The following is a 13,490-nucleotide window of genomic DNA, read 5'->3' on the forward strand; positions in this document are numbered from 1 at the left end:
CATCGTTATTATGTATGAATATACGTATATGATCTTGGCTATACTCGTGTAAAAAATACCTTACAAAATTTATTTTGTATATTTTTATCAGTGTGTTTTTACAATACTTCTGTAGTTTATCTGTCTCCGAAGTACACTTATCAATCTAATAAAATTTATTAATCAAGTATGAGTTAGTAGGAGATTTGTGTTATACAAATTCATGTAAGAAAATTTGCCTGAATATTTGAGGCGTAATTAAAGGATGTATTAATGAAATATTTTAACATTTATAATGGTAATGAAACAATTGCAAAATTAAAAAGATATGCTGACGTTCAAAGGTTTATCTTATGTATGATTTAAGATTAAGCACTTTACGCAAAAGATAGTACCATACAAAGATAACTTGTTGGTTAGGCACGCTGATTGGCTGTAGCGTAATAGCGACGCCTGTCCTCACACGCGTTGTCATTATTGGCTGAGACAATTCTATCGCGTGACAAAGGACGCGAGCGAAATGTATCGAGACAGAGTAGGATAGAACCATAGTGCGACCTACTCTCTTTACCCCTGTGCTGTTCGGTTTGTAGATGTCTAGCCAACAAGTCATCTATGGACGGTACATATAATGTGTATATCCTGTTATGCTGAGATTACTGTTTTGAAGATTATTGCGAACATAACCTAAAAAATACGATTCAAAGCGTGTAATTACATTTGAATTTTTATTTTTCTCCCAATAAAAGTAATGTGGATATGATATTCCACATTCCAACATGAAATACGTGATTCGAAAAAGTTGATGAAGACCGAAACGGCAGCCTTTGGCTCTTATAAAAACATAACCAAATGACAGCTCTCAAGCAAGTATATAATATTCACATACATGACCTAATAAATTGTTTAAGAGATTGTCATTAATCGTTTCCCATTTACAGATAGTCTATTCTAACAAATTCAAAATTTTAACTGTAAGCTGATTTTTAAATGCTATATATTTTTGAGGAAAATTACATTTATCTATGTATTTGAAAGGAATGGAAAGAAAAACAAGAATGTGAAAAATAGATTTGTTTAAGTATGTTAAACAAAGCATGTTTCTTTTATGATATATTTTTAATATGTACTGCAATAAAGCTTACTATTTATATTGAATTCTAATGTGTATGGCTCTACATACATATGTAAATTAGAGTGTTTGATAATATTGTTTTTTTTTTAAGACAAATTGCTTTTAATTATATTGAATGTATAATACTAAATAGTACACATGTCACTTAATTGTGCAAATATCAGAAAATATATATGATACAAAGCCTTTGAAAGTATTGTTATAAAGTTGTGGGAATGGGGAATTGTTTGTGTAAAGAAACACCAGAAGAACATGAGGTATATAGTGGACATAATGATGCAACTGCAGAAAATTCAGTGTTATCGGAATCACGCGTAGGTACAGTTGCATCTGACGATGTAACTGCTTCAATATTCAAGCTTCCAACTTCATCTAACATTGATAAATTGGTACTTGAGGCAATACAAGTTATTGATTTCTTTGTTGATGAGTGAGTAACATGAATTTTAAACTCTTTTATGTACAAGTACATACATGTGTCATTATTAGATTTATTATTTAGAGTGTTTAAAGTTTTTCTACTATTAAAAACTGTTCAAATATGTATGTTCAGTGGACAAGAACCACCACGTGCATTGTTAAAACTACATGCAATTGCTGATAATGAAGATGGATGGATACGAGTAGTTAGTTCAATGGTTAATGTTATTCCCATGTGTAACCCATTAGGTCCTTCACTCATTACACTTCTGTTAGATGAGTGTCCACTACCTTCAAAGGTACAATTACATTTTTGTACTTTAATGGTTACGTGTAAATGCATTATATAATTATTTTAATTTCTTAGGAATTAGTTTTAAGATTGTCACATATGTTTCAATCATCACAAAAACAAGGAAATGTACAAACTAGTGCAACTCAGCAATGTAATATATGTGTGGTATTGGGTTGTATAGCAGAAAAATTAGCTGGGCCAAGGAGTGTTGCAATATTATCTGACATAACCCTAGACTATCTCATCTCAAATCTTGTATGTTTTATAATCATAATTATGATAAGTAAGAAGAGTATCTGTTAAACATTCATTTCAATTTAATTAAATTTTACATTTAATTTCAGAGAGAAGATGTTGATCCTTATGTTACATTATATTCACTAATAGCTTTAGAAAAGTTTGCACAAACAAGTAAGTATTAATCATACTCACTTTAATGATATTAATCTACTGTGAATTACTTTACTTTTATATGTTAATAGGTGAAAATAAAATAACAATCAAAAAACGTTTAATGGCAGAAAATCCAAATCCACTCTTAGAATTGGAAAAATGGGCAACAGAGACTCATTATGTACGCCGGCAAGTAGGTTTCTGTGCACAGTGGTGTTTAGATAACTTATGTAAGCATTACGAATTTATGCTACATATAATAATAAAGAATCTAAGCAGTGAAACGAGAAAAATATATAAATATCTGTGTTATTTCAGTTTTAATAGAAGGTAGAAAGTATTCTCATGATTCAGTTGATATGACTGGTATTAATGTTATGTTGAATACAAAAGATGTAAGCGAGTACCTGAAAATATCACCCAATGGTCTGGAAGTAAGTTTTTCTGTATGCTGTGTGTTTTATTAAGGAATATTTATGTATATTTATCACTGTCCTTATTAAAATCATAGGCGCGATGTGATGCATATTCATTTGAAAGTGTAAGATGTACATTTCAAGTAGATTCAGGCATTTGGTACTATGAAACACTTGTAATAACTACAGGAGTAATGCAAATTGGGTGGGCCACAAAACATAGCACGTTTTTAAATCATGTAAGATTTCACATTTTTATCCTAACCTATACAGTCGGCACCAACAGAAGAAAGAGATTTTCGTTATTTTATTTTGATATTTTAGGAAGGTTGTGGTATAGGTGATGATGAATATTCTTTGGCCTATGATGGTTGCCGCAGACTAATCTGGTATGATGCAAAAAGTGAAAAATATCACGATATGCAGCGTTGGAAACCCGGTGATATTTTAGGTTGTTTATTAGACTTGGACAAATTAGAAATAATATTCTCTATAAACGGTGTTCCGCTCAAACCATGTGTTCAAGTTTTCAATACAGCCAAGTATGTGTATTTTTGTTCTTATACGTTAATCCTTTGCGGACGAGTGTCGGCAAATGGTTAATATAATCCGATCAGACTGTTAATGCTAACACGACTGAAATAACCAATTCGCGTCGTAAATGTTTCAGGTCTGGATTTTTTGCAGCAGCCAGTTTCATGTCATTCCAACAGTGTCTTTTCAATTTTGGAAATGTACCATTTAAATATCCTCCTACTGTTCATGAATATAAAAAATTCAATGATTATGCTTCTTTGAAGCCTGAGGATAAGGTTGTGCTTCCTAGACACATATACTTAGATCAACTGACAAAACTTAACGTTAGAGAAGATTCATGTACATTGTGTTTCGACCAAAGAGCTTCAGTAATATTACTACCATGCAATCACAGGTAATATACCCACGTTTATTACACCTGATCCTTTTTTTACTTGGTCTTAATTTCAAGCATATTATGCCTATGTTCATGTAAAATGTACGTTCCTATTTCTTAAATAGCAATATTTAAAGCGTTGATACGAGCATAACGAAATGGAAGTATAGTTAGAAACTATTAAAAATATAATATAATTGATTACATATTCAAATGTACGTAAATGCGACGCGTGTACCAATAAGCATTCTTTACTGCATTAAGCAAGGATCAGTTATCTTATTACCTAAACGCATAGTTGATATGGAATATAAAAATAAATACTCTTTCAGAGGATTTTGCCAAACGTGTTTAAATCAGCTGCTAGAGTGTCCAATGTGCAGGGCTACAATCGAAGAAGTAGCTCTTGATAATTCATGAGACAGCATAAGCATACCAGCATTTCGTAATACTCTTCCTCTACATTTTTCACATTACACAATTCTCAGGAACTGTCACAAGATAATCACACTTGCAGAACGCCATAAGCGTAACGTATTGAATATGACTATACTATTCTGTGCATTTCTTTTCTTACAATACAGTATTTTAAATCGCGAGAAGGACTACAAATCAATCACAGATAATAAAGTTGCATCGAATTACATTAAATTTCTGATGTGTATTATTCTGAATGTTGTTTTCGACTATGTAGATATAATATACAAATTATTATTCTACAAATTCAAAGCAACAAAGAATATGATCGTATGTCTATTGGCTGTGCAAACTACCTTCCCTAGGTTTTGTCTACATACAGTTTGCATTGATTTAGATATCTAAAGTAAAATAGCGAAATGAAATTTAAATATTTTTTTTACATTGTAGACGTTCAAAGAAATAATATCTGCAATTTACATTTAAATTGCTACAAATGTATATTGTATATTTCCAATTTAACGTTTGTGACTGGTTCACTCTTTTTCTTCTTCTCTCTTAAATTATGAAAGTCTGCATTATCTGTTAACTATACTTGTCAATGTTGACAAGCAAGTAACTAAATTTGCGCTATAATGTAAGATTTATGTTAGGGAATTGTAAAATATTAATATCTTGTAGTATATATTGAAAAAAAATCATATATGTATATATATCATATATATATATATATATATATTGAAAAAATCATATATATATAAAGCTCATATTATTTTCCTGTGAAGACATAAAATGTTATCACATGTATAACTTTGCAAAACTTTTCTATGAACATTGTTGATTTTTATTCACAACTTCCTTTCTTATTCTTTAAGATACCAATTTATGTATTAAATATATAAGTCACAACTTCTATATATTTTGTATTCGTAACCTAAAAACGATTTATTGCTTTGTAATAGTTTAGAAATTATTCATATGCACTCCCTTTCTGCAGTTTAATTAGCAAATTTTCACAATTATTTAAAATTAATTCAGAATTTTGTGAAAATTCTAAATAAAACTAAAATCTGTCACATTATATCGCATACGTAATTTCGATTCCAATCTCTTCAGTATGAATTTAATATTCCTACAAATAATAACCACAAAAATAATTTACTTACAAATTTTGTTGGCTTGAAGAAACATTCCGATGGAAACAATGTTTTATTCGTGACTTAATCCCACATATCGATTGAAAATATAGAGTTTTTCTCGTATAACAGTCGAGCAGCTTTCACACCGTTATACTTTCAAAATTTAAGAAACCGTTGAAACGAAAATTAAAATTGGCAATATCGATATCTACGCGGACAATATTAAAGAAACGATATCTCGATTCAGATTGTTAAACGCATGGCCACGAGGGCGCGTTGCAGTTTGTTGCAACATGGCGGGTGAGTGAGTGCCTGTGGATCGAACGAGGCTGTCCAAAAACACGAGGGATTTTCAGCTAACCCGTGGTGTTTGTGGGTTTCAGATACATCCTACATCCAGAAAGAAGACCTGGACGACTCAGACGAGGGTGAGTACTGACACGGAAATACATTTTTGATGGTTGTAAATGTGCGCGGAAGGGGTCGGCCGTTCGGCACGGTGGCCCCACCATCGAAGCATGCCAGTGTCTGGCGTGCGTGGCGGTGGCGTGGTCGTAAACTCACGCTCGTCTAAGTACGTTCTATCTCGAAAGTGTTTGAGGTTAGGTCGGCTTATCAGCTTTATTGCCATCCATGACAGCGTAGTTCCGACACCTTTGAACGGGTGTCACGTTGCAGTTTGACTGTAACCCGTATGTCACGCCGTGAGTCTCACATGCGCGAGCAAGGGACACGAGATCGTCTCGATGGCGTTTTATCGGTTAGGGGGCGCCACAAAACATGCCGTGCTGTGTTTACCTCGACCGTGGTTGAAAAAAGGGAGAAAACAGAAAAAGGTCACGCGGTCGCTTTACGTTCTCGTGTATTGTTCCTATCTTTCTTCGGTACTTTCCGTGAGTTTTCTCTACCGATCGAAGTACCGTATACTTCCTAATCTTTCTTGAATGGATATACTGCGACCTCTGTTCTTAACCTATGCCTGACGATATGCCATGACGTTTAACGAGTACGTACATTATTTTCTTAATATACAAGATTTATTTCTATCTTATCGGGTAGAAGAATGCGAAGAATACTTTGATTAACTTTTAATATGTTTAATTTGGGCGATCGAACGTGGGTTCTTCGTACGGGTACGAAAATATTTACTGCGTCGTACGTAAGACTTTTTCAAGAGAACAATTTCGAAATATTGATTTAACGTACGACGAAAAACATCATTCCTTTCGTTTCGTTACTTCGTATATTGTTAGATATAGGGCTACAGTGTGTATATAAACCCCACAGAAACGTAAAGACCAATTAAATCGAACGGAGTGAAAGTATTTCGAAGGGCTGAAGTAAACAAAGAGTTAATGCGCGGTTATTCGCCTGTCGGGGTTAGTGATCTTTCGACTTCCATCTATTTGCTAGTGCCATCTGTCGTGTAGAAAACCAAACCAGATTATTACTTCAGGATACAGCTTTTCGCGAATGTTTCTTCGGATCGAAGATTCAAGCGTGGTACGAATTCGAAATATCAAAGTGTAGAAAAGTTTCGTGCGTTCTTTTTCTTTTTTGTCGATCTGTGTATCGACAATATAAGCGGACACCAGGCGTGATAGTCAAAAATATGTTATGCCAACACTTATCGGGTGCACGCTGGACCCCGCGTTCTGATAAAATCGACAATCTACCAATGTAGGGCATTTACCTTTACTTTCTTGTTCTCGTACACACAAATTCCCTCGTCAACTGTCGCTGCCAACTAACTCGTTGGCCCTAGTCGGTTTTATCTAACATTCCAGAGGTCGTTTATCAGCTCGGCTCACTTGTATGTCTCGGTGCTAGCAGATAGAAAAACATTCGGGCCTGTGCCCTTCGATTCTCGAGCCAACGGTTCGATCTAGATCGCGCGGATCTTGAAATTGTCATACTCGTCGCGAGTTGTTCGATTTCTTATCGATCTCACGAATACGGTGACTGTCATGGTGGTCACCGGTGACCGACACTTTCAAATTTACTTTCGACCACGCATTCTTTTAATATTAAAGCAGATAGTATACGTTTATCGTTAACTTCGTACAGTTTCCTTTTACGTGAGTAATCCTTTACGATTCATGGCTCGCGTATCCTACTTGATGACGTGCAAAAGCAGCACGTGACACACCGCTTCCTGATTCATACTTCCGATCGTGGACTTAACGCGCGTAGAATTTTTCTTTTTTTCTTCTTTTTCGTTCGACTGTTCGCGACTCCGTCATTCATTTCAGGCGATATCGATCGAATCACGATACCGGGAAACAAACGATTCGCGGAACGGTATGAGTTTGAATTTACAGTTGATTCATTTCGAAGTGACGATAATCAGCGATCGCGCGTCGGCGAGGAACGTTCGTTGAATTTTTCAAAGTCCGACATATGGCTGGATGGCTACGGGAGCCACGGTAAACGATAGTAATCAGTCGCGATTATGCAAATTATTCGGTGACTGGCTGTGACAGCCAGCGGGGGCCGTACGTTTCTCGGGTATCAATGAATCCTTCTTTTGATTCGCGTGACAATATCGTCATATTTGCGAGTCGCTTCGTAATTCTAGGCTGACTACAACGAAACCCCCGAGCTCACGTGTACGAACGATGTTTAGGTGATCAAATTCGTAGTACCGAACGAACGTGTAATTATTAGAACGTCGAAGCGAGTTTACAGGCGGCAGACATTGTTTGAATGTTAAACTTCGAAGGGGGAGCCACGATCGGGAGCAGGCGTTTAGTTGCTTACGAGATAACATCGGGTCTATCGGTTGTCGTTTAAACAGTTTTCCAGGTTAGTCCGCCAATTTTCTTCCTCGCTTATGTTTCTGTATTTTATTGCAATTTGTACAGTGGGTAGATTTATCTTTTATTATCGTCTCGATTCGAGAAATTGTATAAGAGAACAGTCCCCTTGCGGGATTCGAATTTCGGTCTTCGAGGTAGCAATCTGGGACGGTCGTGTATCGGCTACCGGTGGCGGTTGAAAACTACTTACATTACAATGAATTTAACCCCTTCGTGCTAGCGTCTAGATACAGCGAACCTTCTTTACGATACATACAATTATTTTCTTCTTTACGAAATAAAAATACAGGTAACCCTTCTACAACACGGCATCCTATAGCACGATAAGAAAATTGCGAAAACCTTTGTAAAACATTGTACTTCTACAGCACTGGATAACATGATTTTTGTATAACATATTTAAAAACTAAATTACTTTAAAATAATGAACTCTAGTGGCTTTACATGAAAATATATAAACAAATTATAATTTACTAAATTAAGATTGCGTTAAATTAAAATATTTTTTTTTGGGGGTAATTTAAAATTTTTAAAATTTTAATGGGAGATTCTAGAGGCCAAAATAAGACGATAATGAAGAATACCAATTTGTTAATGGAGGCTTCGTTAAAAAGTTATTAACATTTAAAGTTCGGTCTGTACTGAATTTTTTTTCTCGAAAATGCGCAAGATTTCGGGGGTATGTCTATTCACCAAAAATGATTGTAATTGACCCCCGCAACCGAAAATAATTTTTCCAAAATGATTTGAAATTTTTTTTTTCCGTCGAAAAATTTCACACCTCGAATTTTTTTCTAGAAAGTGGGTAGGATTTCGAGGTTATGTCTAATGACCAAAAATGATTGTAATTGACCCCCGCAACCGAAAATAATTTTTCCAAAATGATTTGAAATTTTTTTTTTCCGTCGAAAAATTTCACACCTCGAATTTTTTTCTAGAAAGTGGGTAGGATTTCGAGGTTATGTCTAATGACCAAAAATGATTGTAATTGACCCCTGCAACCGAAAATAATTTTTCCAAAACGATTTGAAATTTTTGAATTTAATTGTTAATAACTTATTAACGAAGCCTCCATCAACAAATTGGTATTCTTGATTTTCGTCTTATTTTGGCCTCTAGAATCCCCCATTAAAATTTTTCCCAGGGTTAGCCAAACACCCTGTATATTATTATATTTTTCATAAAAATTAAGTTGCTTAATTGTAAAATATTTGTTTTCAATAAGTTTTCGGAACGTAACTCCCCTTTTTGTATCGGCTCTGAGTCTCATATAACACGGTTTCACACAACACCTATCTACCGTGTTATAGGAGGTTTACCTGTACGTACAAACGAGCGTGCAAAGTTTGGGTTAGTCATCGTGGCGTTTGAGAAAGAAAAATCGCGAATAAGTGGTCCTTTTTAACGTTTCAAAAGTAGAAGACGCCCTTAACGGTGGCCTGGATAACTGAACCGATTAAAAAGTAGTCCAGCCCCCGTTCTCGTCTGCGATTCGTGTACCGCGCGACGTATTTGACGCGTATTTTCGTAAGAGCGAGGCAACGGGGAGGATCATCGACGCAGACGCGACGCGATCGATCGAACTCCAACAGGTTACGAATTCTGCGAGTCCTTGCGAAACATTTGTCGCGAAGAAAGAGAGCAATCTCTTTAACTGGCGCGTACGTTGCTCCCTATTCTGTTTGCGTTTATCGGCAAAGTGATCTCTTTCTCTTTTTTTTTCTTCTTCCCCCCCTCCTTTCCCGGTACGACGTCGACATCGGTCGAAGAGGATAGGCGACGTATAAAGAACAGGAAAAAAAGAAAGACGAAAGTAGGGAGAGGAAGAGGCATAGGACGAGTATAGGTGGATATACAGAGAAACTTTAATTTCTTGGCATTGTGAGGAGTTCCTTGCCCTTTCAGCCTTTTCAGTTCGGTGGTCTGTTTTTGATAGGAGGCCACGTCGTCTAGACACACCGGGGGTTGCCCGGCTTTTATAATCGCAACGAAATGCACCCCTCCGTGCTCGACGCAAAAATACCGGTTTTTTTCGCCCCCCCCTTTCTTGTTCTCTCTCTTTCTACCTTACTCGCTCGCCCTCCCGTCCCCTCCCCTCGTCGTTGAATTTCTCTACCCCCTTAGCTCCCGTCACCCCTTCGTTCCGTAGCGACGTGCCGGCGCGTTACATTAAAGTGATTTATTCTCTTTATTAAATTCGCATTCGAGGCTACGAAGGCACATTCTCGGCTCGCGTGAATCGAATCCCAAGACCGGATGTGTCCGGAACGATACGCGTTTCTCCTCTGCCAGTGACCTGTCTCTGTAGCCAGGGATACGGTAGTCAAAGGTCACCAAGGGGCACGAGTGTCGGTCCTGGTAGTCTTCGGCCGAAGGAGCAGCGCGACCATAACTGTATTTAGCGTTAAACGGCCCGTACGTGTTACGATTTCTCGTACAATCGATTTCCTGTATTTACGAGTTCGGACAAGTTTCGATGCCCCAGTCTCCGATGTGCTTTTATACGTACCTTTTCGCCTCCATTTTCCCGTGGCACTTTCAAATTTGTGTCCCTCCAACGCGAGGGATTAATAAGAAGGATTCTTCAAAAATCGAATCGATCAAAATTATGCAGTTTGAACACCCCTCCTCGAGCGAACGAAGCAGTTGAAAAATCGCGATGCTTTCGACCCAATTCATCTCGAAAGTTCGTTATCCCCCCCGTTTGCTCGCGAGCCTATCGGTTCACCCTCTGTCGTAGCGGTCGCGACGACCGAGGCGAGTCGAACCGAGCGGTGGCGCCGCCTGTCGTCAGAACGGACGCTCGAATGGCGGCCCGATTATTACATGACATTCCTCGAATACCATCCGGACCTCCCTCGTCTCCGCTCTGAACCAGTGGCTTCGTCTTCTCCGTCCTCCGTCGCCTCTCCTCTCGCAGCCCCACGATTTCTTATTCTCTTTCGCGTTCGCGTACAAGCGGCAACCGTAACTCTGTCTCCGTTCAGACGCGCGTCTCGCGTTACAGAGACGCGAGAGAGTCGGACCTACGAAAAGGCAAAAAGGCTTCGGGCTTCGAAATAGGCCCGCGATACGAATGATAAAAGCACCCCCTGGATACCTCCGCGCCCTCCTAGTCGTCTCCTCCTCGGTCTTCGACCCCTCTTCCACCGTCCTTCGCGTCTTGCCGTAGCGGAGGAAGACGCGATCGAGAATCGGCCGCGCCCTGTCGAGGGTAGCGCGCGCCCATCGCGCGATATCGCGGCCCCACGATCGCGCGAAAAAATAGAGAACCCCGTGGGACGGGTGAGGATCTCGTTTCGAACGCGCTGCCCCGGAGATCGGGAAACGGTTGATTTATTGCTCGTCCAGAGCGACGTTAGAATATTTTCTACGTAGCCCCACGGACATTTTGTCATCGTTTGCTTATCCTATCTGTCGCGGAAGAAGGGTTCGCGAATCTATACTCCCGGTCGACTCGAGATTATCGCCACGGGAAAATCGTTCTCGACGTCACTCGACGTGTCCCCCCACCGGTTTTCCTGTTTCGTAAGCGTTACGACCTTCGCAAACGGACAACGACGTCGACGACGACGCCGGACGCGCGGCGGCGGTTGCGAGGTAATACGATCGATTCGCGGCCGCCTTCCATTGTCGCTGCCTCTGTGTAAGGGTTCGCAGGAACAGCCCCCCTCCTCCCCGCCCGTCCGCCCTCCTCCTCCTCCTCCTCCTCCTCCCCCTCCGAAGAAGGACGGTGTCTGACACCCCGTTAGAGAAAGGGAAAGAGAGCGAGAAAGTGGCGGTAGTAGAGATAGTACGATTCCTCGTAAGCCACGAGCGAACCCATTCATAAAGACGAGGCCGTGACTAACGAGTAAGGAGAAACGAGCGCGAGTCCGCTTCTCTTCTCTCTGTCCTTCCCTCCCTCTCTTTACTTTCATCTTCGACCTTTCTCGCTCTTCTTCCGTATCGATTTCCTTTCTCCATCCGCCTCCTCCTCGTCCCCCCCCCCCCCCCCCCCCCTCCCACCCAGCCCCGTTATATCGTGCCCGGATAACGAGTCGAAGTTTTCCCTTCTTTTCCGCGCCCGTTCCGTTTCCCGGTGTTACGCCGGCCGCTCTCGTCGCTTTTCCGCGCTCGCGGCTAATTAAAAACGTTTTCCCGCGACCAGCCCCCCCCCCGCCGACGAATTTGATAAACGACACCCGCTTATCGATCCGCGGAACGGGTGGTAAAAACGCGCGTAAAAAGGCGCCCGTCGACCCCGTCGGGATTCATCGATCGCGGAACGAATTACGAGGATGACGCGCGCTCGGGGCCAGTGATTTCTTAAACCCTCCCGCGTAACTGGACTTCGCGACCCGCGCCGGAGTCACGACTCGTGGCGCTGACCTTTCGCCCGATATACAGAGTGTTCGGCCACCCCTAGGAAAAAATTTAATGGGGAATTCTGGAGGCCAAAATAAGACGAAAATTAAGAATACCAATTTGTCGATGGAGGCTTCGTAAAAAAGTTATAAACCATTCAATTCAAAAATTTCAAATCGTTCTAAAAAAATTATTTTCAGTTGCAGAAGTAAATTACAAACATTTTTGGTCATTAAACATACCCTCGAAATCCTACCCAGTTTTGAGAAAAAAAATCGGGTAGGTGCTGAAATTTTTGGGTGAAGAAAAGACTTTCGAATCGTCTTGGAAAAATTATTTTTAGTTCCAGGGGTCAATTGCAGGCATTTTTTGTCAACAGACATACCCCCGAAATCCTACTCAGTTTCGAGAAAAAAATTCAGTACGGTCGGAACTTCAAACGTTAATAACTGTTTAACAAAGCCTTCATCAACAAATTGGTATTCTTACTGTTCGTCTTATTTTGGCCTCTAGAATCCCCGAAATTTTTCCCAGGGGTGGCTGAATACCCTGTATATTTTCTCTCGCTCGTGCACCTTAAAATATCGATTGTTTTCTGCCCTTTGTCGCGTAAACTTAACATGAAAGATTGAAATAAAAATTACGGGAGAACACGTAGTTGGGAAAAATTTGGGTCACGAGTTCGAGAAAGATCAAAGGTCGCAGCCTGGAATTTCTACCTTTACGTGCCCTTGCGACGACCCGGCAGGACGATCGTTGGGTAACATGCAACGCCACGCTTTACCAGCAAATTACCAAACGCGATATATTCGTAAATTCTCTATTTTTCAATTTTTATTTCGCGTTAGAAAGTTTTTGTCTACCAACGAACGTGTTAGTAGTAATAATAGTGTAGGGCTCGTTTTCGCGGCTAGAGTTGCCGGTTGGAAACTGCGAAAATCGTAGAAACGGCGGTGGGAGGTAAAACTCACGGTAACGACGTCGATCTTGGACGCCACTTCCGCGTTCCATCACGTGGACCGACCTCCGGGAAGGACGCGACATCGTCGATGACGACCGCGGTACTGGTTTCTTTGCCCCGTATCGTTCCCAGAGACCCATCTCGATGGCATTGTTTCGAGCTATCGGTAGCGGGCAGCAGATTTCGCCTTAAAAGCAGAGCTCATCCTCCGCGGTCCCGCTGCAACGGGGACATAGATGGAGAACGGGCGTCGAGG

The 13,490-nt window shown here is 40.0% G+C and overlaps 2 protein-coding genes across 6 annotated transcripts in view; both read left to right on the forward strand.

Moving 5' to 3' along the window:
- The first annotated feature begins 341 nt into the window (after positions 1 to 341).
- LOC143342448 (RING finger and SPRY domain-containing protein 1) lies at positions 342 to 4,886 on the forward strand. 4 transcript variants are annotated; one of them, XM_076766347.1, is made up of 12 exons: positions 342 to 849; positions 925 to 1,060; positions 1,206 to 1,544; positions 1,668 to 1,833; positions 1,902 to 2,084; positions 2,174 to 2,240; positions 2,312 to 2,452; positions 2,541 to 2,656; positions 2,734 to 2,877; positions 2,963 to 3,180; positions 3,309 to 3,569; positions 3,884 to 4,886. In XM_076766347.1, the coding sequence occupies exons 3-12, from the start codon at positions 1,330 to 1,332 to the stop codon at positions 3,969 to 3,971; spliced, it is 1,599 nt and encodes a 532-aa protein (XP_076622462.1). In that variant the 5' UTR covers positions 342 to 849; positions 925 to 1,060; positions 1,206 to 1,329; the 3' UTR covers positions 3,972 to 4,886. The 4 variants fall into 4 exon arrangements, with proteins under 4 accessions (XP_076622462.1, XP_076622463.1, XP_076622461.1 ...); XM_076766348.1 differs by having other exon boundaries at positions 342 to 601; positions 729 to 849; positions 925 to 1,544; XM_076766349.1 differs by having other exon boundaries at positions 345 to 849; positions 1,352 to 1,544.
- A 595-nt stretch (positions 4,887 to 5,481) lies between these two features.
- The window catches only part of LOC143342525 (serine/threonine-protein phosphatase 4 regulatory subunit 1), a 154,141-nt gene continuing 146,132 nt past the window's right edge, over positions 5,482 to 13,490 (forward strand). The window contains exon 1 of one of the 2 annotated variants that reach the window (XM_076766497.1): positions 5,482 to 5,535. The gene's annotated coding sequence lies outside the window, so the exon portion shown is untranslated. Of the gene's footprint in view, positions 5,536 to 5,779; positions 6,114 to 13,490 lie in introns of those variants that run through there. The other variant, XM_076766498.1, reaches the window with a different exon arrangement.

Source organism: Colletes latitarsis, chromosome 6 (genome assembly GCF_051014445.1).
Source record: "Colletes latitarsis isolate SP2378_abdomen chromosome 6, iyColLati1, whole genome shotgun sequence".
In the NCBI taxonomy this organism is placed as follows: domain Eukaryota; kingdom Metazoa; phylum Arthropoda; class Insecta; order Hymenoptera; family Colletidae; genus Colletes; species Colletes latitarsis.